This window comes from Nannospalax galili, unplaced genomic scaffold (assembly GCF_000622305.1).
Source record: "Nannospalax galili isolate Female #2095 unplaced genomic scaffold, S.galili_v1.0 scaffold207, whole genome shotgun sequence".
NCBI classification, from domain to species: Eukaryota; Metazoa; Chordata; class Mammalia; order Rodentia; family Spalacidae; genus Nannospalax; species Nannospalax galili.
Window position 1 is genome coordinate 7,395,138 of NW_008358517.1, and position 26,778 is coordinate 7,421,915.

Below are 26,778 nucleotides of genomic sequence, written 5' to 3' on the forward strand. Positions count from 1 at the left end.
GAATGCCAATCAAAATCCCTATGTCATTTTTCACAGAATTGGAAAAAACTATCCTAAGATTCATATGGAAGCACAAAAGACCTCGGATAGCCAAAACAACCCTGAGCACTAAGAGCAATGCGGGGGGGATTACTATACCAGATTTTAAGATGGATTACAGAGCTATAGTCCAAAAACAACATGGTACTGGTACAGAAATAGACCTATAGATCAATGGAACAAAATTGAAGACCCAAATATGAGTAAATGAAACTCCAGCCACCTGATATTTGACAAAGGGGCCAAGAATATTCACTGGAGGAAAGACAGCATATTCAGCAAATGGTGCTGGCAAAACTGGATCTCCACTTGTAGAAGAATGAAACTAAACCCCTATCTTTCACCCTGCACAAGAGTCAATTCCAAATGGCTCAAAGATCTCAATTTAAAGCCTGAAACTCTGAAATTATTAGAAGAAAACATTGGAAAAAACCTACAAGTTATAGGTGTAGGAAAGGATTTTCTAAGCCGGACATCAATTGCTCAGGAAACCAAGGCAAGAATTAACAAATGGGACCTCATTAAACTAAAAAGCTTCTGTACATAAAAGGAGGCAACCAAGGAAGCAAACAAAAAATGAACACAATGGGAGAAAATCTTCACCAGTGACACATCCAACAGAGGTTTAATGACCAGAATATCTAACGAACTCAAAAAACAGAACTAAGACAAGAAGCAATCCAATTACAAGATGGGCTAAGGGGCTGAACAGTGTTCTCAGTCTAAAGATGGCTATGAAACATCTTAAATGATGTCCAATTTCAATAATAATTAGGGAAATGCAAATTAAAACTACTTTATGATTTCATCTTAGCCCAGTCAGACTGGCTAAGATCAAGAGAACAAATGATACTAAATGTTGGAGAGGATGTGGGGAAAAGGAAACACTCATCCCCTGCTGGTGGGGCTGCAAAATGGTTCAACTCCCATGGAAAGCAGTGTGGAGAACTCTTAAAAAACTACAGATGGACCTACCATTTGACCCAGTTATACCACTCCTTGGCATATACCCAAAGAACTCATCCTATTGCAGAGACACTTGTACATCCATGTTTGTTGCTGCTCTTTTCACAATAGCTAAGAGATGGAAGCTGTCCCTCAATTGACGAGTGGATAATGAAAATGTGGATCATTTATTCGATGGAGTTTTACTCAGCAGTAATGAAAGATGAAATCATGAAATTTGCAGGTAAACGGATGGAACTAGAAACTGTTATACTAAGTGAAGTAACACAGACTCAGAAAAAAAAATCGACATATGTTCTCCCCCATATGTGGATCCTAGAACCAGACCCTGATAAATGAATATGTAAACAGACATAACTACAGGAACCAGGATAATGGAAAGGAAACAGGGAGGTAAAGGAAAAGAAAGAACCTGAATGAGAAGAACAGTAGGAAACAGGCCTTAATAAGGGAGATATGGATAAAAATTGGGTTAGTTTAAGGGAGGGGGGAGGGAAGGTTATACAAGGAACCTAGGGGATAAAAGGAAAGAAGGAGCTCAAGAGAGGTAGGACCATAGGAGAAGGGTATTAGTAAGGGAGAAAGGTGGAACATGGGGGCACCTTAAGTGGGAAAACCATGATGGAGGGTTGAGATAATGTGAGAGATAAACAATGCCTAGCTAGTTTTGAAAATCAGAGGGAACCATATTACTCCTACAACCTACTGACAAATTATACATAGCAGATCAAGAAATATATGTCTAGGTAAGGTTATCTGAGCACAACTGGTCTTTCCCCAAGATTTGTCTACACGGCACACAGTAATTAAAAGTACCAGAATGGATGTTTAACAGACATACTTTGAGGCCTATAATAATTTGGTCAGAGGGACATAAAGGACACTTTTTGCTCCTTGCCCTCCTACATCGACTAGTTTCAGGGGACTATGAGCATCTCTCCAAATGTCCTGTAATGGTGGTAGGTCACCTGTCCTCTTGATCAAGGAGGCCGAGGAGACCCTGTGAGATGGACTTGAACCAGTGTCCAGTCTACAAAGAGGAGGGTCAACACATGGAGGAATAATTTCCTCCATGCTTCCAAGTGAAGCCAACCATGGTAGAGCAGGACCTTTGACTTATCTTCACATAGGCAGAACTCATAAATCTAAAAAATCATTAGCCTGGGGCTGGGGAAGATGCCTCAGTGGGAAACATGCCTGCAGCCAAGGATGAGGACCTGAGGCTTGGAAAATGACTAGGGAGAACTTGCAGCCAGGAACTCAGACATGCAGAAACCAGTCTTCTGACATTGCTACCACTCTGGCCAGCTCCTGAACAAGCACATTAGGAAGCTACCTTTGCCACAATGACCCTTGGAAACCCATTGCCAGTGTTGCTACTGTCATTGGTCAGACTGCATTGTCTACTATATTGGGGTGTTTGGTGATCAACTTCTGATTGACATTGATGCATTTGATTGGACATGTCTGGGTTACATGATGATGCCCTGGCTATAATGATGCCTGGGAAAATATGGGTGGTCATGTGACATGGCTCTTAAGGGGGCAGTGCCCAGAAGAGGGAATAATTATGAATGGTGGACAGGTAGGGCTAGGGAAGGTACAGGACCCAGGCCAGAACCAAGAAATTCTGCTCTAGCTTGGGGATCCTAAACAACACCACTTCCTGACAAGCATAAGATTTTTAGCAGAAAGGGAACATCAAAGATAAAGATGTCTAATGCACAGTTTTACCTAAGATGACACAGATTAGGAAGCTATAACATTGTGTTAGCCCAGCTGTAGCCCTGCTTTCTTTCTGAAATCAGTCAGGTCTGTGATGGTCCTGTTAGATGCCCTTTTCTGCCCACACCCAGCCTCCTGGTATCTTTCTTCATCTCAGTAGAGACTCGAGGCCAGGCAGCAGCTGAGCTAAACTGCCAGGCTCACTGTTCATTCTTTTCTACTTACATACCTTGGACAAAATGCTCCTCTTTCCCTGTCTCCCCGTGTAACAGGGGTGATAATGACAAGTCAACTCTAGAGGGTGTCTTAAAATAAAGTGAGTCAGTGGAGAGTAATCATATAGAGAGGTATGAGTTTTCACTTCCCCTTTTCAGACCTGCCATCTATAGATGATGTTCCAGTCACTGAGATGAGTTTTCATCTCAACGAAGAGAGCTCAGTTTCAAAATCTGTAAGGCAATTAGAGGATGTTAACTCAGATGATACTGTAATGAGGGAGACAGGACGATGACATTGATAGAGACAGGTGAGGCCAGTGTACTTTCACTTCAGCATGGAAGGCATCGTGTAGCAGATGCTCTTCTCAGAAAAGTGACACAAACTGTCTACAAATTCAGATGGTTGAAATGTCATAACTTTTTTTCTAACCCCCGAATTCAATTTTTGACACCCATATTCTCATGGGTGTCAGGTCATCCACAGGAGAGTTGCTGACCTACTAAGGGGCCATACCTTTAATGAAAACCCATCCCCACCAGAAGCCATCAACTGTCAATAGTTCTTCTGCTACAGGCGGGGGCCCATGAACCCCTCCATCTTCTATACTGGAATGTTGACTGACTTGGTGTTGTGCAGGTCTTGTGCAGGGAACCAGAGCTACTGTGAGTTCATGAAGGAAGCAGTCCTACCATGGCCAGAAGACACTGATTTACTTAGGTCCTCCCCGACCTCTCACTCTTACAATCTTTCTAGTCTCTCTTCTGCAGTAGTTCCTGGGCCTTGGGGGTGGCATGTTGTGATACAGATTTCCCATTTGTGGCTGAGAACTCCACAGAGACTTATTTTCTGTACTTGGGCTACTTGTAAGTTTCTCTACTAACCACCATCCACTGCACAAAGAAAGTTCTCTGATGCAGTCTGAAAGCTCTATCTATGTGTATAGAGATATGAATTTAGAGGGTAGCTTGATACTATGTTCATTTAGCAAATAGTAGTATGCTCACTCCTAGGGCTTATGAGCTCCCCAACTATGGGTGCTTGACCAGATTTACAGATCCAGGCATGTGTTTCATTTTGAGGAGCAGACCATAAATCCAACCAGAAAGCAATTGGTTATTCTCATAATAGCCATGCCACTGTTAAACCTATGTGCATATCTTGCCAGGCTGGTCATTATTGTAGTTCACAGCTCGGTAAGACTGTTGTTGATGACTTTTCTCCCTAAGCAGCCTTCATAGCACCTTCCAGGACTACACAAGCTAGTTAGCAGAGAGGAAGTTTCTTGATCAGTACAACTTGATTTCTCCATGTCCTTTAACTAAATCATGTGGTATCTTCAGCAGTAGAGTCTTACAATCACATTCTGGTAGGCAAACAAGAGTGATGGCAATAGTTTGTTTGGGGGGTAATAGGTAAGAGGTCCCCAGGCCCCAATCACTTGGCTCAAACTTTCCTATCTGCCTATCTTATAATAAGGGGTCTCTGGACCCTGAATCCCCCTGCTCACACTTCCACAGTTCACCTTGCTCTTTGTGTCAACAGGTCAACAATCTCCAGACAATCTCCAGACAACCAACTAACTCCAGATGTGGAAGTTTCAGAGAAAAGCCAGAAACAACATGAAAATCCAAGACATGTCTTTTCCAAAAATTACTAATCCCACAACAGTGGACTCCATTAGGAATACCTCAATGGGCTAGAGAGATGACTCAGCAGTTAAGAACACTTGCTGTTCTTTCAGAGGACTATGTTTGATTCCCAGCACCTGTGTGGTGGCTAACAACTGTCCATAATTCCAGTTCCAGGAGATCTGGTACCCTCTTCTGGCCTCTGTGCAATATTTCACGTATGTGGTGAACTTACACATGCAGCCCAAAACACTCATATACATAAAATAAAAAATTAAAGAAAGATTGACCTTGAAGATCTTTCAGACAATAATTCAAAAGAATGATTATAACTATGTTCAAACAACTCAAGAACACAACACATCAAAATCTATGAGACACAATAAAGGCAGTTTTAAGGAAAGTTTATAGTACCAAGTACCTATATCAGAAACCTCAAGAGATCTCAAGTTAATAATTTAATGAGGCACCTGAAGGTCTTGGAAAATCAAGAACAAACCAAACTCCCAAACAGTAGGTGAGAAGAAATAACCAAAATCAGGGCTGAAATTAATGAAATAAAAACAATCAAATAAGATCAATGAAACTAAAAGTCGGTTCTTTGAAAAGATAAACAGGATTGACAAATTCTTAACCAAATTAATATGTGTAACAATAATAACTGAAGAGATTATGAAGTTGAGAGGGCATAGGGATGTGAGAAGAGTTGGAGGGGCAAGAGGGTGGGGTAGAAATGATGTAAAGACAGTCCTTCTATATGAATTAAAAAACAGCTATATTCCACAAAAGTGGAAAATCTAAAAGAAATGGATGAATTCCTCAATGCATACAACATACCAAATGTAAACCAGAATTAAATAAATAATTTAAGAAGATCCATAACCATCAATGAGCTTGAAGCAGCAATTAAAAAGTCTCCTTGAACTAGGTGGGTTTAATGAAATATTCTACCAGAACTTCAAAGAAGAATTAACACCAATACTACCAAATTATTCAATGAAGTAGAAAAGGAAGGTGTCAGATTTTTTATGAAGCCAGAATTACCGTGATACCAAAGCAGATAAAGACAATACATAAGAAAATTATAGACCAATCTTCCTGATGAATGAAAATGCACAAATTCTCAAAACAAAAAACAAAACAAAACTAGAAAACAGAATTCAAGCCCATATAAAAAAGATTGTTCCTCATAACCATGCTGGTTTCATTCAGGAGATGCAGGAATGGTTCAACATGTGTAAATCAATAAATGCTACCCATCATATAAATAAAATCAAAGACAGAAATCACATAATCATCTCCTTAGGCACAGAAAAAGTCTTTGCCAAAATGCAACATATTTTCTTGATGGAAGTCATGGAGGGGCTGGGAGGAAGGGGTTTACCTCAACACAATAGAGGTGATATATGAGAAACCTATAGTCAACATCATACTAAATGGAGAAAAACCTCACAGTTGCTTGTTAAGATCAGGAACAAGGCAAGGGTGTGTACGCTTGCTCTATACACCTATTCAATATGATGCTTGAAGTCTTAGCTCAATCAGTAAGACAAGAGAAGGAATAAAGGGCCTACAGATAGGAAATGAAGAAGTCAAGGTATCCCTATTTGCAGATGATATGATTATTTATATGGAACCTTAAAGACTACACCAAAAAACTCTTAGAGCTGATAAATAATTTCAGCAAAATGGCAGGATAAATAATTAACACACAAAAATCAGTGGCCTCCTATATATGTCAATACAGAATGAAAGAGAAATCCGGGGAACAATAACATTCACAATAGCTGCCCCCCACTCTCACACACACATACACAAATTCATTCTCTCTCTCTCTCTCTCTCTCTCTCTCTCTCTCACACACACACACACACACACACACACACATACACACACATCTGTGAACACACATCTGTGAATAAACCTAGGCAAGAGAATGAAAGACTTCTACAATGAAAATTTTATGTCATAAAAAAATTGAGGAAGACATTAGAAGATGGAAAGACATTCTGTGTTCATGAACTGGAAGAATTATTATTGTGAAAATGATCATCCTACCAAAAGCAATCTACAGATTAATTCTTCACAGACCTAGAAAAAGCAATTCAAAAATTTATGTGGTGATACAATAGACCACGGATAGCCAAGGCAATCCTGAACAAAAACAGTACTGGGGCAGGTATCACTGTAACTGATTTCAAATTATACTACAGCCATATTAGTAAAAATAGCTTGGTGCTGGCACAAAAATAAAAATATAGATCAATGGCATTGAGTTGAGGACCTAGATATAAGTCCATGTAGCTGCAGTTACCTGATTTTTGACAAAGATGCCCCCAAAAATACACTGGGGAAAAAGTATCTTCAATAAATGGTGCTGGGAAAACTGGATTGCCACATGTAGAAAAATGAAACTAGACACTTATTTCTCACCAGTCACAAAGCTCAACTCCAAACGGATCAAGTACCTCAACGTAAGACCTGATACTTGAAACTGCAAGAGGAAAATTAGGGAGTATGCTTCTATTTGTAGGTGCAGGTGAGGACTTTCTGAATAGGACTCTGGTAGCACAGGAAATAAGATCAACAAATTAGCAAATGGAATCTCATGAGTCTGAAACAGCAGTGGAAAACGTGAATGAAGCAACAGGCAGCTAACAGAATGGGAGACAATATTTTCCAGCTATTCATATGACTGAGGATTAGTGTCTACAATATACAGAGAACTGCCCTTCCTCCAAATCAAACATCAAGAAAACAAACAACCCAATTTAAAAATGAGCTGTGGAACTGAAAAGAAAACTTGCAAAAGAAGAAATGCAAATGACTAGTAAAAACTTGAAATGCTCAACATTATTGGCCATCAGAGAAATGCAAATTAAAATTAAGATTCTCTCTCAGCATGCACAAGACCCATGCTAACTCAAGCAGACAAAAACCTAGCACAGAACTGTGGGAAGGGGCAGTAGGCCCCAATCGTAGTCAAAGAATTATTGGCAGCTGAGTACTGCTGGGTGAGGAAGAGTTGATGATCTTAAAGGGAGAGACTCTAGATAGGCTGATGCCCTAGTTTTTTTTTCTCCATTTCTGTAACAAAATACTCTGACCAATACCAACTTGGGGAGGAAAGGGTGGGTTTATTTTATCTTACATCTCCCAGGTCACAGTTCATCAGGTAGCCCAAGGTAGGAACTCAGGGCAGGAACCTGGAACACAGGCCATGGAGGAACACCGCTTACTGGCTTGCTTCCCTGGCCCTTTGCTCAGCCTGCTTTCTTATGCAACACAGGCCCACCTGCCCAGAGGTGGCACCACCCACAGTGGGCTGGGCCTTCCCACATCACTCATCAAGAAGATGCCCATCGGCCCTGGCCACAGGCCAGTCCAATAGAGGCAATTCCCCAGTTGAGACTCCCTTGACACAGGTGTGTCAAGTTGACACTAAAGCTATCCAGCACAGCTGACTAGAGCTCAGTGAATGAACTTGCACTGAGGGATGTCTGGGGAACACTAACTTGACACAATAGGTCTTAACACAAATGAAAGATTGTATGAATTCCAGTGTGTGTGTGTGTGTGTGTGTGTGTGTGTGTGTGTGTGTGTGTGTGTGTGTGGCAGGTCTATGGGAGGGTGCCAGTGGGGAAAGGAGTATAAAGATGATTAAGATTGATTGAGATGTTCTGTATGAAATACACATTCAATAAAAAATTAACAACAACAACAACAACAACAAAAAAGAGTCCCTCTCCTCCCAGTCAGAATGGCCATTATCAGGAATTTAAATGGCAACAAATGCTGGTGTGGATGTGGTAAAAGGGAAACTCTTATTCACTATTGGTGGGAGTGTTAACTGATGCAGCCATTTTGGAATCAGTCAGGAAATTTCTCAAAAAAACCCTGGAAAATCAGTCAGGAGGTTTCTCAAAAAACTAGAAATAGATCTGCCACATGATCCAGCTATACTGCTCCTGGGCCTATACCTAAGATAACTAATATCCCACTACAGAAATACTTGTCCATCTATGCTCGTTGCTGCTCTGTTCACAATCACTAGGAAATGGGATCAACCTAGATGTCCATCAGCAGATGAATGGATGAGAATAAATGTGGTAGATACACACAACAGAATATTACTCAGCTATAAAGAAAAAATGAAATTATGAAAATTTCAGGTAATGGCTGGAACTGGAAAATTTATGCTGAGTGATATAACTCAGGGCCAGAAGGACATACACTATTTTCTCTCCTATGCAGATCCTAGCTTCAAATCTTTTGTTTCACTTGGAACACAGATGGAAGCCAGGAAACTAGAAAGGGGCTTTGGGGGGGTCATGTTAAAGGAGCTGGCATAGCAGATTATGGGTAAACTGAAAATACTGAAGTGGAACACTGGAGGTAGGAAGGCTTACATAGGGAGGGATGTGGGAGAATGGGGAAATCAGAGGGTGAAGGGGAAGCCTAACCCAAATGATGGGATAAGATGAGCCATATGCAAGACTAGTACCTCACAACCCAACTTAGAAGTGGAAGGATAGAACGTATAAGAAATGAAAGGGGGGATACTGAGGGTTAGAGGCTTAAGCAGGGGTGGGGTGAGAGGTTGGAGGACAAGGGGATAGTAACCAAAACTAAGAATCTATGAAAAGGACTCATGAAAAGCCTCTAGCTAGTAATCTGTGATGGTTTGAATGGGAGTGTCCCCATATTTAGACATTTTGTCCCCAGTTGGCGGAGCTGTTTTGGGAGGTCTTAGAAGGTGTGGCCATGCTGGAGGAAGCAAGTCACTGGGGGTGGGCTTAGAGGTTCTTAAGCCTTGCCGGATCTCAAGTTGCTTCCTGTGCCTGCTTGAAGATGTAGAGCTTACCTTCTGCTCCTCCTGCAGCCACCTCTGTGGCCATGCCTCCCAGCCATGATGGACTCTTGCCCCTTTGTAACTGTAAGCTCAAATAAACTCTTCCTTCTATAAATTGCTTTGGTCAGTGTTTCTATCACAACAAAAAAGTAACTAATAATCTAATTTCAAAATACAACTTAAAAAATTAGAGCTAGAACACAGTTACCCTGCAGTGGTTGACAATGTGGCAGCTCTCAGAAGATATGTTATTAAATGAAAGTCACAGTCCAAGCCATGGGTTACCTTTCTACGGGTTATTAAGGAGCCCCCAGAGATATCCAAAACGACACAGGCTATTGGTATTGCTCTTGGTTACCCAAGACCCTATTGCTAAAGAGACCACACATTTTGACTGAAGGAAGTAGAGAAATCAATCTCAAACCAACTGGGAAACTTCCTTCCTGCTGGCTAACTTTCATAGTGCCAGAAAGTGCTGTGCAGATTGTTGGGGTAAAAAAGACACCAATTGTCTTACCCAGATCTGTGCCTTGCATGCTGCAATACTGAGCTGTCAGGAAAGATGTGCCTACGAGTGCAATAGTGGCATGACTGTTGTGGAGCAACCAAGCACTTTCAGACTGGATATTGAGGCCTGATCCATATGAGGGAATTTTATGCCTGGTACTATATGGAGTCCTGGTCAAAACCTCATGACTGGGGAGATTATGAGCCCTAGGTTAGAACCTGCTTGTGTTACTTTGCTAAATGGTCATGTTGTCAAAATGCCTTCTAAATATTTATGCTTATACCATAACATAGACCTGGTCAGAGTTTTTTTTTTTTTAATGCTTCATTATTTTTATTTTTTGTGTATAAGTATATTGCAAGTGCACTCATGTACAGCAATGCTTGTGGAGATCAGAAGAGGGTGTCGGATCCCCTGGAACTGAAGTTATAGACTGTTGTTAGCCACTGTGTGGGCTCTGGGAACCAAACCCCGGTCCTCTGCAGGAGCAGCCAGTGCTCTTATCTGCTGAGCCATCTCTCCAGCCCCTGGAGAAGTTTCTTTTTGCAGGACACAGCAATCCTCTGCAGAGTGGAGAGATGTATAACTGGTCTAAGTGCTGAGAGCAAGAGATTGAATGCTCAGCCCTTAAAGGGACATCTAACTCCACCACCACCAAGGCTCCAGCATTTTGACAGAACAGGAGGCAGAGAGAATGTAAGAGTTGGGGTTGGAGAGATGGCTCAGTGGCTAAGAGCACTTGTGGCCCTTGCAAAGGACCCAGGTTTGGTTCCCAGCACCCACATAGCTGCTCCCAACTGTCTGCAACTCCAATTCAGGGGGTCCAACGCCCTCTGTGGGCACTGCATGCCCATTGTGCACATATGTACATACAGGCAAACACACAAATTTAGAAAGAAGAATGTAAGGGTTGAAGGATGAGGAGGAGTGAAACGCTGTCTTTTGCACCTGACATGGCTACCTCAGTCCTGAACTCGCAGCAGCTGTGGCTACCTTCAAAAGACAGATGAAGTCAGCCAAAATTTTAGCAGGGATGGGTGGGGTACGCGATCTCCAGGCCACACCTCTTACTGAGCAGTTATTGGCCGTGAATAGTTGAGGGAGGGACAATCATTCTTTTTGGCGGTGTAGCCACTGTTAGATTTCCCATGCTTCAGTGGAGCCCCCCCCCCCCCCCATAACCAAGAACATACGGCAACACTAACTGGATTACTGGGTTATAAAAAAGATATGAAGTTGGGAGTGGACCATAGATAGGATCAAATTTCAGTGTGTACATGTATGAAATTCCCCAAAATAAAGAAAAATGATGATACAGATAACTGACGTGGAAGTGAGGAAAAGAATCGGAGTCCAAGCTGTAGGCATCTATGAATTAGTGTTGAAACCTTCTTAGTTCTCTCTTGAATTATTATTTTTTGTCCTGACGCTAGAAAGACTTAAAAATTATCATTCAAGCAAATTTCAAATACACGGATTTGGCTATAGTTGATGCTGGAAATCACGTTAATGTGAAACCTATGAGAAACCTGCTGGAACACAGTTAAGAAATGTGTCTTGAGGCTCTGTGCCCTGGATTTCTCCTCTACTGCCAGGTGTTGTCCTGCCAGTTGGTAGGGAACAGAAGCCCTGAATTTCTGTGGGAGGCGGGAGGACAGAGCTGGTCCAGGAGGAACATTGCTCGTCGTCATGGCAACCCCGGGAGCAGCAAACAGCTTTGCCTGCGGACCACACGCTGCCGAGCGGGCTCTAGAGGACAGCCGCGCCAGGGGACAGCCGGGGACAGCCGGGGACAGCCGGGACCGCAGCGGCGGGGCCTCTGCTCCGGGCCGCCGCCAGCGCATCGCGAGTCCCAGCAGCGCTGGCTCCGCCATGGACAAGCTGGTACTGTGCGCGCTCCCTCCCCGTGGCGCCCGCCGGCTGCCGGGGCGCATGCGCGGCAGAGCCACCCGGGGCTTCGGGGCGTCTCGGGTGGAGGCAATAATGAGGGAGGGAGAGAGGCTTTTGTTCTGGGGTTAAACTTTGGAGGGTGGGGTCCGAAAGCAAGTGCTTTCGCTTTCACGAACTTGTTGTCTACGCTTGCTGCTTCTTGAATTTTGCAGTTTTCTCCAGGGGTAATAGAGAGCGGGCGGCCCCGCCCACGGGGCACTAACCAAAGGCAGTCGCAGTGCGCTCCACGTCACCTCCTCCCCGTCTTCATCCGGCGGGGTCCCTTACTCTCACGGTGGACGCACGCTGGTTGTCAACGACACGGACTCAAGCCAGCCCGTGGTCTCACGGCGAGCATCATGAGTGTGGCGAAGGTCACGTTTGTTGGCTGTGTTACTTAGCTCTCCCAGGCCCTCAGGTTTGGACAAAAGTAAATGTTTAGTTCCCTTGGAGAGAGGAAAGAGAGTAGGCTGGGAAAAGCCCCGCTGAGTGGTTTTCAGGCTGAGATACAAAAGTAAGCCCGCTTTCCAGTCATTTGGTCTTTTTAAAGTTTTATTTATTTTTTTCTTTTGTAGTTCTGGGGTTTCAGTTTAGGACTTTGCAAATTACGAAAGCAGTGTATCGCTGAAATAAACTACTTCCTAGCATACTCGTTTATATCCTAGAATATAAAAAAGAATCCAGGTACATTGCATTCATTTTCAAGGGAGATTGCATTTACATGCGTACTTTTATTTAACTGCCATATGTCTAGCTACTTAACTATAGAAGTCTATGCTGACCAATACAATATGCATCCTCTTATGGTTTAACAAATGTAAATATATACTTACTGAATTAAGAACAATGCACATCTACAGCTTACCTACTTTAGCACGTTCTTAGTGGAGCTCTTAAGTTAATTATTTTAATTGACAAAACTACATATTTATCAGGTACAACATAATTTTTTGCACGTGCTAGGCAAGTGCTGTGCCCACTGAGCTACATCCCCAGACTCCCATTATGTGTGTATTGACTGTGTATCAGTTGTGGTATGACTAAGTCAAGCTAATTAAATGGAAACGTTTTATTATGATATGGAAACGTTTTCTCATATAAGTATCTTTTTGTTGTTGTTAAAGAACACAAAATCTATTCTGTAGTTTTAGGAATACAATACATTGTTACAAATTCTAGTCACTGGGTTGAGCGGTAGAACTCTTGAGCTTACTGCTGTCTAACAGAAGTTTTGTTATTTCTGGCTCACATCTCTTCATACTGGAGTCAGACCCCGGGTCCTGGCAACGACTACTGTCTGATTCCACCTGTTCAACTTTTAGAGTCTGCTTGTGAGAGCATACAGAATTTCTCTGTAAATATTTACTTTGTGTGAAACTTGCTGTTTTATTCTGTGAATATCTTATTATGGGAAACATGTCAATATTCTTGTTTTTGTATAATTTATATGTCATATACTTGATGTTTCCAGTGTCTGTTTTGCGTTTCATCAGACTTGGTTCTTTTTAATTTTCTTAATGGCAGTTCAATTTCTATTGCCTGTAAAAGGAAATAGGGACCCTGAAATGACAGGTGATGTGCTGAAAACCAGAAAGCCAATGACTTTTTATGTGTCTTAAATCAGCCTAAATACTATGTAATCACACATAAGCTTTCCAAGTTTTACCTTGTAAGGGTGTGTAACCAGCTTCATGCTCTTGTGTTTTGTTAACTGTGTTTGCTTTAAAGACTGCTGTGTTGTCTCTAATTTTCTCATGGTCTTGGTTTTTTAAGATGAAGAATTTGAAATGATCAAGTGGACCTTTTTTTCTTTTATTCTGGTGGTATTGCTGAGAAGCTAATACAGGGTCTTTCAAACGCAAGACAAGAACTCTAGTACTGAGCTACATTCCCAACTCTTGGGTTTCTTTTTAAATTTTTGGTTTTATTTTTTTGAGACAGTTGTCTTACTGTGTATCCTAGGCTGACCTCAAATTTTCTGTCTTCCTGTGTTAGCCTCCAGACAAGCACCTTTGTGCACAGCAAATGTTTCTTGTAGCACACCACAAAATTAACTTCATATATGTCTTTTTATCTGTTGAATTTTAATGTTATTAAAAATATTATTTGTGGACTGTCAAGAAGGCTCAGCAAGTAAGGGCACCCGCAGCCAATCTGGACAACTTGAGTTCAATCCCCAGAACTCCCATAGTGGAAGGAGAGAACTGACTCCACAAGTTGTCCTCTGACTTCCACATTTGACTTCCACACACACAATAAATAAACATAATTTCTTAAAAAAGAAAATCTTTATAATTGAGTGAAAAAATAGGTTACTAAGGGAATACATATCCAATTTCAAGAAAATAAGAAGAATCTACAAATACATATAAAAAGCAAAATTAAAAACACACAACAAATTATTGATACCATCTCCGGCTAATGACATTAAGGAGGATTTTAATTTTCCTTTATTAAAAATTTCTGCACTAAATGTGTATGAAATATGTATTTATAAATTTTGTATCTAGAAAAAAATGCAAAGAATAATGCTTCTAAACTGGCGTGGTGGAATACATATGTGTAATCCCAGCACTTCAGGAGATGGAGGCAGAAGGGTCTTAAGTTTGAGGCCAGCCTGAGCTACATCAGGAGACTCTGTCTCAGAACAAAGCAAAACAAAAACAAGGGAAAAAAAAAACTTCTAGAATATTTGCACAACACCCTTTGGAGACAAACTGAGCAGCCTTTGGTAAATATTTTGCTTCCTGTGTCTATGGGTCAGATCTTTGTAAATACTCGCTAGCAGCTCAGGCTGCCTCCCCCAGCTAAGCAAGCAGCTCCTATTTTACATAAGTTAAAGGCAGAAGGGGATAAGAGCATTTCCAGATCAGTATGAAGAAGACCAAGAATGAGTCAGTGTGAGGCTCAGTTTCTGTTGGACACACAGCATCATTTTCTTAGAGCTCCTCTGTGTTAGTGTATTACCCCTTAGCCAAGGTTGATAGGGAAGAGGTTCTGGCAGCTGTGCTCATCAATCATCAATGCTGCTAAGGAGTATTTCCATAGTTACAGACACTGAAGCAAAATATAATGCATACAAATTGTCATGCTCCTAAAATGTGATCTCCACAGAACTTCACCTTCCCTTGGGAAGGTAGGCTTCCTTGCCCTTCCTCTGCAAGTCTGGGTAATGGAACTTATGAAGCTAATATCAGAATTAGAAAAAAAGATGCCCTGCGTGTGGGTAGGCTATTTTGAGGAACTGGCTCCTCCTCCCGCTTAAGACTACAGGAGGAAGTTCACCTGTTACATTTTCTCCTTTTGTCCTGCTTAGCTCTTTCCTGGCTCTGAGCCTTGAAGCCCTTTATTTATACGTCTGTGATGTTTGCATTTGGCTTTATTTCTTGTGGCCTTTAACAAACAGACAAAAAGGGAGTGATGTAGGGCTAGCTCATTACTTCATCAACAGAAACCAGTAGCTTCAACGCAAGAGAAAATGACCTGCCAGGGATATTTTTATTTCCCAGACTGCTTCTCCTCCAGGGAAACCAGCCTGAAAGCGGTGTGTGGCTCCATTTGTCAGGGCAGGCCCATCCCCCTGCCATATCCCATGTGTGCCGTGAAGGACATGGAGTTGGCTGAATGGATGTGTTCCTTATGTATTCACCTCTCTCTAGAGAAAATGCTTCGAAAGCAAGGATAGAACAGCCAAAGTATATTAGCAATGACACTGGAGCAGTTCAGCTCAGTTCAGTTTAGTAAACACTAACAAGTGATGATACCCACTGTGTTTAGGGTACCGCAGGCAAGCTTGGGGGAGAGAGCCTTTCTCCTCCTCCATTTTTGTTTTCTCCCTCCCACCAGAATTCCTTCTTTCAGTTTTCTTCATCTGCTCTTTCCTCCCTTCCTTCCTCCTTTTTCTTCATTCCTTCCTCCTCTTTCTCTTCTGTCTGATTGATGCAGAGGAGAAACAGCAACTCTTAGAGGGTTCTTGGTCTCATTCATAAAAGAATTTAAGAATGGACTCAATTAGAAGCTTTAGGACAGTTTTATTAGAATTTTAAAGAAAAATCCTAGGTTGGAGATACAGTTCAGTGGTTAAGTGCACTGGTTCCTCTTGCAGAAGACCTGGGTTCAAGTCCCAGCACCCACATGGTGGCTAACAACCATCCGTAACTCCAGTTCCAAGGGGTCAAAGCCCTTTTCTGACCTCCATGGGCATTGCATGACATGGATGCACTTACATACATGCAGGCAATACACTGATACACATAAAATAAATACATTTTAAAGAATTTTAAAGAAAAATTCTGGGTATGCAGGCTGGAAATCTCATCAGCTGCCTTGAGGAGAATGGAGGGGAGAAGGGAAAAAGCCGTGAAGCCATGCAGGGTTAGAGCCTGCGCGGAGGTCAGACACTTGGTGGACTGGCAGCCACATGGCTGGGAAAAGGAAGATTTAGAGGAAAAATAAAGAAATACAAGATGCTGGGGCAGCCCAAAGCATTAGAGAAAGCCTGCCCTTTTCTTAAACTCTCCTTTAATATTCTGAAATTTCTCTGATTCGTATTATTACACTAATGATGTTTTTCCTCATTTTTAAAGTTAAAATTTGTATTTATTTTTATTTTTACATGTATGAGTATTTTGCCTGCATGTATGTAAGTGCACCTGTGGGTACAATGCCTGTGGAAGCCAGAAGAGTGCATCAGATCCCCTAGAGCTGGAGTCATGGATCATGGTTTGCTACCATTTGGGTGCTGGAATTGAAACCCAGTTCCTCTGTAAGAATAGTTAGTGCTTTTAACCAGCGAATCATCTCTTTAGTCCTTTGGTTTTGTTTTTTGTTTTGTTTTTAAATGAGAACAAATGAGAAACAATCACAGCACCTTCCTGCTGTTTCTGGGTGACTTGTAGTAAGATCAAGATCCCTCTTCCGGAATATGGAATGCAGGGAGCCATAGTACTTGTCAAATTCCTGGAGGGATCTGTCCAGAATTTGTGCTATGAGTCTGCTTAACAGAGACAGCATGACGTGAGACCTATCCCAGGTTGGGTACTAGCACTATGATTAAATTCCCACAGGCCCCAATTTCTGCCCCAAGAGTGACTATGAAGAGTCAGAATGTCTGTTTTGAGGCAGCTTCCAGATGGTACCATCAGGGTCCACCTGTGGGATGTGGCTTGAGTCCTCTGTGTCTACCTCAGGAAGTGGTCCTGGAATTTTGGATATTGGAACAAAATTTAAAGTCTTACTTTTGGAAGTGGCAGGCTGAGTAGGTCATTTATGAGCATCCTTTATCATGTTTTGGATTGGGATGCATTAGTGCAGTGAGATGTTCTATTTATCACTCATTAAAAAGCAGCTGGGTGTGGTGGCACACACGTGTAGTCCCAGGGAGGCAGGGGCAGGCAGGTGCCAGCCTGGTCTACATAGTGAGTTCCAGGCCAGCTGGGGCTACAGGGAAACCCTGTTTCAAAAAGATAAAAAAAAGAAAGAAAGAAAGAAAAAAGAAATACAAAGCAAGACCTGAGAAAAGCGATTCAGGAATATCAGGATGTGTTTGAGAGTGATGGAGTCTTTCTCAGCTCTGCTTAGTTTGAGAGGCGAGCGTCCAGACACTCAACAGTCACCAAAACCACCGCAAACCAGAGGCTTTCTGGTCATTGTCTTTCGTATTTGTAGAATGAAATTTATGGACCACAGAGGGTGAGTTTTAGAAATGAGTGCTTTATTATATGGAGCTTTCGGGGAGAGAGAGAGAGAGAGAGAGAGAGAGAGAGAGAGAGAGAGAGAGAAGGCAGAGCTCCTGTACAGCAGGAGGGCTCCCCAAGATTGGAGCCTCATTGCCCTGGAGTTTATGAGGTTTTTAGTGGAGGGAGGAGGGAGGGGAGATGAGTTACTCAGTCCAGTTTCCATTCCAGTGTGCAGGACCCTCAGTTTGTCTTTCAGGAACAGGGTATTCCTTTAGTGGAGATAGGGACAGGCTTTTAGACAGACCCACTGAAGGGGTACTCCAGTTGCCTCACCCTGCGTCCCTGTTTGGTATGGAAGAAGCCAGAGCAGTCTGTGTCCCAATTCCCTATTGGCAATTTGGATAATCTCCTCAGAGGATGGTGTGATAAGAATAGAGGTAGGAATTGGCTAGGCGGTTAGGGTAAAAAAGACCCCAAAGAAAAGTAGCCAGTTTCTTGGCTAAAACTCACGATGTCCTTGGGCCTCTTAGCAATCTGCTCCGTTCCAAAGGCCAAAAATGTCAAAAATATTTGGGAGCTTTTATTTAATCCTTAAAAGATTTTAGGGTTACCTCTTCAGAGAGGGGAATGTTAGAGTAGCCAAAAGCCCCATAAAAAATAATCAAAGAAAAAGAAAGAGTACATGAAGTTATCAGAAAAAAATGATGGGGAGATACGGGAGGAGTTGGAGGGGAGGGAGTAGGCATGGATTTGATCAAAACACCTTATATGCATGTATGAAATTCTCAATAAATTATTTATTAAAAAATTTATTACATGAAATGTACAAAAACTCAATAAAAATATTAAAAATGAAAAAAACTCAAACCAAATTAAACCAAAACCAAATCCAAAACCCCATCCCAGACTCCTTCCTGGCATCTCCAGCTTCTAGCTACTGCAGAACGAGAGACTACTTTGGCTTAGAAACTTCTGGAATCTCTGGTCTCGGGCAACGACAAGTGTATTGGCAGGTCCAAGGACATTTACAGCTCTTAGCCAAGAAAAGCTGGCCGCTTTTCTTTTGGGGTCTTTTTACCCTATACTGCCTAAGCAGTGTCTACATCCTGTTCTCATCAAAGGTACTGTTGCTGACTCTGATAATGTTCTCCAAGAGGGTCAACTAAGTGTCAGGACGTACAATGGGGACTGGACATCATCATGGTCCTGGGTTCAGTTCCAAGCCCCCCTCCCCCATATTTGCTTAGAAAAAACAGACTGTAGAAATTTGGGAGTTGTTTTGGTTTTAATTGCTATGTAGAGGATCAGCCTTGGACAGTGGCTTAAAGTAATTGTTTTATCTCCTCCAATCATGGTGGATCAGTTGGGTGGTTCTGGCTTGAGGAGTCTACCATGTGGTTCCTAGAGGCTGGAGCACCTGGGCCTGGCCCAGCAGCTGACCCCTCCCATTGCACAGACAGCTTCTAGTGGTGTCTTTGCAGGGGCTGTTTTGAGCTTCTCACAGCTTGGCAGCCTCAGGCAGGGACAGCTTTCAGGGTGGCCAGAACCTACAAAGGATTGATCTGGACAGAAAGGTGACAGCTTCTTTGCTTTTATGACCTGGCCTTGAAAGTCACTTCTGCTCTCATATGTTGATGAAAGCAGAGAGTCACCCTCTCAATGGGAAGAATAAATGGGATGAGATGTCTTTGTGGGGGTCTTTGGAAAGTCATGAGTGAGAAAGTGAGGAGGGAAGGGTGGAGTTTTCTTTGTGATCAGGGCTAAAGGGATCTTTTCAGTGTCTTTTAAAAAAATTATTTTTATTCAAGGCCAGCCTGGTATACATAGCGAGTTCCAGGCCAGCTGGGGCTACAGGGTGACCCTGTCTTAAAAAATTATTTTTCAGCCGGGCGTGGTGGCGCATGCCTTTAATCCCAGCACTTGGGAGGCAGAGGCAGGTGGATCTTTGTGAGTTCGAGGCCAGCCTGGTCTACATAGTGAGTTCCAGGACAGCTGGGGCTACAAGGAGACCCTGTCTCAAAAAAAAATTATTTTTATTTTATGTGTGTATGTATTGCCTGCATGTATGTAAGTGTGCCTGTGTTGTGCAATACCTGCGGACATCAGAAGAGGGCATTGGATTCCCCTGGAACTGGAGTTACAGATGGTTGTTAGCTGCCATGTGGGTGCTGGGAACTGAACCTGGGTCCTCTGTAAGAGCAGCCAGTACGCTTAACCATTGAGCCATCTCTCCAGCCCCTTTCAGTGGCTTTTTACTTGTTACTAAACCTTACATTACATGGAAAGCTCCATCATTCAAGTCAATATAGGATGAAAACCATGAAGGTAATTTGCTTTAAAACCAAACAATAAGTAGTAAAGTCTAACCCCCACCCCCACCCAACTGTTTTTTGGTGAGGGAAGTTTATGATCATGTAGAAACAAATGTTTAGAATTTCATGTATAGCCCTGACAGTTTCTTCTTCAGATGTAAAATCAATAGATTTTAAAAAGGCAATTTGTAGAAATAGATGTGCTAGATTAATATATTGCTATTAAGACAAAACACAGAACAGTGAGGAAAATGTACTCCTAATATTGGATTGCTGTTAGAAAGGCTATAAAAATGCTAGTCAGTGAGGTAAGCGTTTACATTTGCAAACACCCAGGTGCTATACCAGCTGTAACTTTTATTTTAAAATGATCTTATTTATCAAAACAGACATCAAGGGACTGGAGAGCTGGTCAGCTGTTAAGAATGCTTGTGCTTGCAGAGGACAGAGTTCAGTTCCCTGTAACTCCAGCTCAAACAGATCCAACAGTCTTTTCTGATGTCTACAAGCACCTGCATATACATGCACATATTCACATGTAACACATGAATTATAAAAACAAAAACAAAAACCAGACACCTACATCTATTGCTCAGTTTTCAGTTACTATCACATCCATTTCTCTGCCCGCCCCCATAGGATCTCATGTAGCCCAGGCTGTTCTTGAACTTATCATGTATCTGACACTCCTACCTCTACCTCCCAAGTATTGAGACTGTAGATATGTTCTCCCTTGCCTGGCTAAATGTGCTTTATTTTTAAAAAAGTACACACGTGTATGTGTGCTTGTGTGTTTGTTACTGGTGTTGAACCTAGGGCCTCACATATTCTAGGCAAGTGATCTATCACTGAGCTAACTACAATCCTAGCCCCTTTCTATTTTTTTATGGTTTATTTTTCAGACAGGGTCTTACTATGTAGCCCAGGCTAACTTCAACTTGTGATCCTCCTGCCTCTGGGTCTGTCCTACCATGTCTGATATAGGTTTTGTGTTTTAAAACAGTTTTATTCTTCTAAACACAACTAAGTAGTCCTTGCTCTTAGGTTAACATGGAATTTGCCTTTTGCAAAAAACAAAATGCAAAAATATAGATAAAATTTAATCCTAGGAAATACAGACATTTCAAAAGATCACATTCAGAATTGATGCTAGAAATTTAACAAATAAGAAAAGTATTTTTTGCTTTTCTGTTTTTTTTTTAAATTTTTAAACCCAATGACATTTTATTGGCATGTAAGAGAAAAATAGTACCATACAAAAGGAATAAATCTTGACAGTTTCTGAGGAGACGGATGAACAAGAGGAAGAAAGAAAGCCATTTGATTTGACAGATGGTTCTAGGCTTGTAGTTGCATCAGGCCAGCCACAGGAATGATGTCTTCTTCCCGTGGGTCTTCCCAGCCTCTTCCCTTTGTGCATGTTTGTGCTGAAATTTCCTTTTTCTGACATTAGTCATGTAGAATCAGAGCCCACCATGATAACTTCATTGCAATGTAGTTAGGTCTTCAAAGACTTGTTTTCCAAATAAGGTCATATCCTGAAATTCTTGGACTTTGGGACTTTAATATATTTTTGAGGTGATAAATTCAACCCTCAAAAATAATAAAATGCACAAACTTATTATCTATAATTTCCCTCTTTGTGTGAAATTTTTTAAAAAGTGCTATGAATTACTTTTTAATTAAAAAAACTACAACCACAAACTGGGCACGCCTTCAATCCCTGCACATGGGAAGCCCTGCCCGCTAGCTCCTTCACTGCAAACGATTGCTTTTGGGGCTATCTTCTCAAAAGCTGGCTAGAAACCCCTAGTTTTTCATTTATAAAATGGATCTATATTGTCATTATTGATAAGTGAGCAGAATGACAGTAAATATAAAATAGTCTTTAATCAATATTCTCTTTTTCAACTCAGAAAAGGTAGGCCTTAGTTGGGTTCATAGGGAATATTGGGGCTCAGGGAAAGCCCAGGCAGTGTGTTCCATGGGTGTACATTTTCAAAATCTGTTGAAGAAAGATGCTATGGATTGAATAGTTGTGTCCCTTCAAAATTCATGTTGCAGCTAATCCCTAATGCAATACTGTTGAAATAGGGCCTTTGGGAAGTGAAGTGACCAGGCCATGATGATAAGATTAGTGTCTTTATTATTTTTATTTTTATGTGTATGAATGTATTGCCTGCATGTGTGTCAGTGCACCTGTGTTATACAGTGCCCACGGAAGTCAGAAGAGGCTGTCAGATCCCCTGGACCTGGAGTCACGGATGGTTGTTAGCTGCCATGTGGGTGCTGGGAGCCAAATCTGTGTCCTCTGCAAGAGCAGCCAGTGCTCTTAACCGCTGAATGTCTCTCCAGCCCCGGATTGGTGTCTTCATAAAAGACTTGAGGAATCTGTTAGTTCTTTCTGCCCATCACCATTCAAGGATGCAACAACAGGTGCTGTACATGGAGCAGACTGAGGTTTTACGAGACTCTGAATCCACCTGCACCTTGAGTTTGGATTTCACAGTCTCCAGAGCTGGGAAACAAAATTCTAGCATTTCTAACATTGCCCAATGTAAGATACTTTCTTAGAGAAGCCCCAACGGACCAAGACAGGCGGTGTGCCAACTGCAACTCGTTACAGCACCATCCCTTTCCGTGTCTGATTCTGCTCTGTGGCCTGGCCCTCCTGGTGCTGGAGTGGCGGTGCTAACAGATGTCTTTTAGTTCCAGAAAGAAAATTCCATTTCGGGTTTGTGGTATGAATTTAGATGATCAGCACAAATGCTCTTCTAGATGCATTTCTGCCAGGATGCCTCAATTCTGCTGTGCTCCCCCAGAGCAATGACACAACCAAGGTCATATTCCTGGGAAAATGTCTTCGAGAATTTGACATACATAGAGAATGAAATAGGATCATATCCTGCCCCCCATTTTCCCTCCTAACTTGCCCCATATTTCCCCAACATGTACCTCTGCCAACCTCATGTCCTGTTTTTGTTTTTATAACCCATTAAATCCAATTAATGCTGTTCCATATGTACACGGGTGTGGAGCTCTCTCCTGGAGCATGGAAAATCGAGAGCAACCACATCCTCAAAGAAGATCCATATCCCCTCTCCCAGCAGCTGTCAACTGCCCAGGGCTCCTCGGCAAGCCTGGAGTGCACTTCTCCCATCAATGCTAGAATTTTGGCTGGCTTGATCTTATGTGGGTCTTGTGAATGTAACCACAGTGGCTGTGAGTTCATAAGCATAATTGTCATGTAGAGAGACTAGTTTTGAATTGCACAAGTCAAAAGTAGTTTATGGGTAACACTTTTAAAAAAATTATTCCAAAGAGAGGCATTTTTTTAACACATTTTTTCCAGAAATAACTTGAAGTAGGTTACATAAAAATATATACAATGAAGTTTAAGGGGGTAAGAATAGGAATAAGAAATCAAAGATCAGGGCTGGAGAGATGGCTCAGCAGTTAAGAAGACTGGTTGTTCTTGCAGAAGACCCAGGTTCGAATCCCATCACCCACATGGCAGCTAACAACTGTCCATAACTCTAGTGCCAAGGGATCCGACAGCTTCTTCTGACCTCCAAGGGTATTGCACTACATGAGTGCACTTACCTGCATGCAAGTAATACACGAATACACATTAAAAAAAAGAAATCAAAGACCAAAAGATTTGCCAACATTGGGTCAAATTTGGTGGAATAATGATTTCCATTAGCCTTTTTTTTTTTTTTTTTTTTTTTTAAAATCCTAACAAGTTTATTGGGCTTGCTAAAAGAGCATAGGATGGGGGTTTATTTACAGAAGAGTGGGTGTCTCCACTCTTTTGGCTGTGCTGGAAAGTCCACACTCAAATATAGATCCTGTGACTTCGTGACAGCCGCACAAAATGGTGAGAGAGGTGCCTCATGGTGTTCTCAACTTATATATCCTTAGCCCCGCCCCCACATGCAGCTAAGATCGACTGATTGGGTGGGAGGGGTAACTGACTCCCCCATTGACTCTTTGATGATGTGGGTAGGAGGTGTGACTATAGCTTGCCAGAATAGTGGTCGGAGGACACTTCCAGTTAACACTCCACTCCTTCCTCTGGCTCTTACATTCTTTCCACCAACTTCTTCTGCAAAAGTCCCTGAGCCTTGGAGGGGGTGATAAGTGTGGGATGATCTCCCACTGTGGCAAGGCAGTGAACTTTCAGATCTCTGAATCATCTGTTTTCCATGGGCTTTTGGCCCATTTCATCCTTTTATTTTATTTTCTTTTTTGCATTATTGGTCTAACTTTGTGTTTCCACAGTTGTGCCTTCATTTGACTTCTTTCTGGTGCCCCTCAGGTATGGTTGTTTCTTTCTTCAGGAGTTTGTATTGCTTCAAGTATTCTCTGATGGGCTGGTTTTGTGGTCATGAATTCTTTCAGCCTATTCATATCATGGAAGATTTTTCTTTCCCTTTCAACTATAGTAGACATTTTTACTGGGTAAAGTATTCTGGGTTGTCATCTATGGTAATTTAGAACTGGGAATACGTTGGTCCAGGCTCTTCTGGCTTTCATAGTTTTCATTGATAAGTCTGATGTAATTCTGATGGGTTTTCCTTTCCATGTGAGTTGCTGTTTTTCTTTTGCAGCTTTCAGTATTCTCTCTTTGTTCTGTACATTTAGTGTTTTTACTATGGCATGTCATGGGGAGTTTCTTTTCTGGTCCTGTTTATTTGGTGTTCTATGTGCTTCTTGTATTTGTATGGACATATCTTTCCTTAATTTTTAGAAATTTTCATCTACAATTCTGTTTATGATCTGGTCAATATCATTAATCTGAAATTCTCCTTCCTCTATGCCTATGACGTATGCATTTGGTCTTTCCATGAAGTCCCACATTTCCTGCATTCCTGTGTTTTCATAATTTTTATTGAGCATTCCAAAATTCTTCAAGTTTATCATCTAGCCTTGATACTCTGTTTTCCATTTCATTCATTCTATTGTTGAGGCTTTTTCCTGCTATTTCAAAATGGCTTATTGAGTTTTTCACTTTCTTCTTCATTTCAGTCTGAGTTTTCTTCAATATTTCTCTCTCTTTTGTGAATTCAGTCAGTTTATCCCTATCTTCTTTTAGCTCTTTTTTTGTGTGTTCTTTAAATTCGTTGAGTTCTTTGATCATATTTATGATTATTCTTTTAAATTCTATGTCCTGGGTTGTCTCTAGGGGGTTCTCCTTGTAGAACTCCACTATAGGATAGGTGTTTTTTTTTTTTTTTTTTTGGTGGGAACATATTATTTCGGTTTTCCATATTATTATTTTTCCATTGTGATTTTGGTATGTGGGTTTCTTTTGTTGTTTGTGATTTTGGTATGAAACTCAAAGCCTTCCTTTGTTGAATTGAAGTCTGCTTCTGTATGTATTATTGGTGTTCCTTGGTTGTTTTCTTACTGGCTGCGTAAAGTTAGCCTTCTGGTTCTCTCAGATTTTATGTTGGAGGGACCATATAGATTCAGTCCAGCTACCCAGGAGCTCCTTCATAGGCCCAAGCCAGGTGCCAGTCAGGTACTCTCAGGCTTCCTTCTAAGGTCTGGACCCCTACTAGCAAGAAGTCACAGCACAATTTGGGAAGCTCGCTAAGGGGGGGTGGGGGGCGATTTAAGCCCTCTCAGGCAGTCTGCAAGTTCTGGGCCCCTATTATAGGGCAGAGAAGTCTAGCCTTGGTACAGTGGGAGGGGCCACACATGGTCCCAATGTAGGGAGTTGGGCACAGCATGATTTGGGGAAGCTCACTACCAAGTGGAGGCCAGATCCAGGCACTCTCTGGCAGCCTGCTAAGGTCTGGGCCCCTACTGTAGGGCAGAGAAGCCCAGCCCTGGTGAAGTGAGAGGGGCCACACATGGTTCCAGTGTAGGGCCTTGGGTATGCAGAGATTTGGGGAAGCTCATCACCAAGCAGAGGCTGGATCCAGGCACTCTCAGGCGGTGTTCTAAGGTCTGTGCCCCTACTTCAGGGCAGACAAGCCTAGCCCTCATGAAGTGGCTTATTTTAATTATTTTAATTTTGTATTTGTGTGTGTATGTGTGGTATTGTGTATGTGAGTGCAGGTACATATAGAGGCCAGAAGAAGGCATTGGATCCCCTGGAGCTGGAGTTACAGGCAGTTGTGGATGCTGGGGACTAAACTTGGGTTCTCTGCAAGAGCAGTAAGTGCTCCTAACTGCTGAGCTACCTCTCTGGCCCCTAGACTATTCTTGATAATATAGTGATACCATTGTAAACACACTGCTGCGGTTTCAATGTGATTTGAGTGGGTCCCCCAGAAGTTCATGTACTGGAAACTTGTTCTCCAGTGAGGCAGTGTTGAGGAACCTGTAAAAGGTAAGGTCTAGTGAAAGGTAATTGAGTAATCCTTTAGAATGGATTAATGCTTTCTCCTGTACAGTGTATTACTTTCCTGGGAGGTTATAAAGTGTGTCATAATTAAAGGGAGGCCACCCTTTTGCATGTGGACACTTTCCCTTCTCCACCATATTATATTACAGCAAGGATGAGTGGATGAGGTCAAGCAAGCCTAGATCTTCAGCCTCCAAACTGTGAGATAAACTATGACTGTTTTCTTTTTAAAAAGTTTTTTTTTGTGTTAAACATTTTATTTTTTATTTAAATTTTTTTACAATTAAAGTTACAGTTTTAACAATATACAAAATATTACAGTAATTCAGATTTTTTGGCATAATGATTACAGATTTGATAAATACATTTTATATCTCATAATAGCGATGAAGATTATACAAAAGCTATTAAAACAATTATGAGAATAAATTCTATCGTCACCCAAGTATCTAAAGCCATTTTCCCTTGCGTTCCTCCAGAATGATTTGCTCTCATTCCCCACCTCAACCTGAGGAACCCCAAGAAGACACTTGTTTTTTTTTTTTTTTTTTTCATACAAAATAC

At 41.8% G+C, this 26,778-nt stretch overlaps 1 protein-coding gene and 1 long non-coding RNA gene across 2 annotated transcripts in view; both read left to right on the plus strand.

The window, feature by feature from the left end:
* Nucleotides 1-4,569, plus strand: part of LOC115068196 — a 26,784-nt gene extending 22,215 nt beyond the window's left edge. The window contains exon 2 of the long non-coding RNA XR_003847573.1: nt 4,492-4,569. This is a non-coding gene — a long non-coding RNA (uncharacterized LOC115068196). The remainder of the gene's footprint in view (nt 1-4,491) is intronic.
* A 7,110-nt stretch (nt 4,570-11,679) lies between these two features.
* Nucleotides 11,680-26,778, plus strand: part of Dnah5 (dynein axonemal heavy chain 5) — a 410,943-nt gene continuing 395,844 nt past the window's right edge. The window contains exon 1 of the mRNA XM_029557990.1: nt 11,680-11,821. Coding sequence (XP_029413850.1) covers nt 11,810-11,821 — 12 coding nt within the window. The 5' untranslated portion in view covers nt 11,680-11,809. The remainder of the gene's footprint in view (nt 11,822-26,778) is intronic.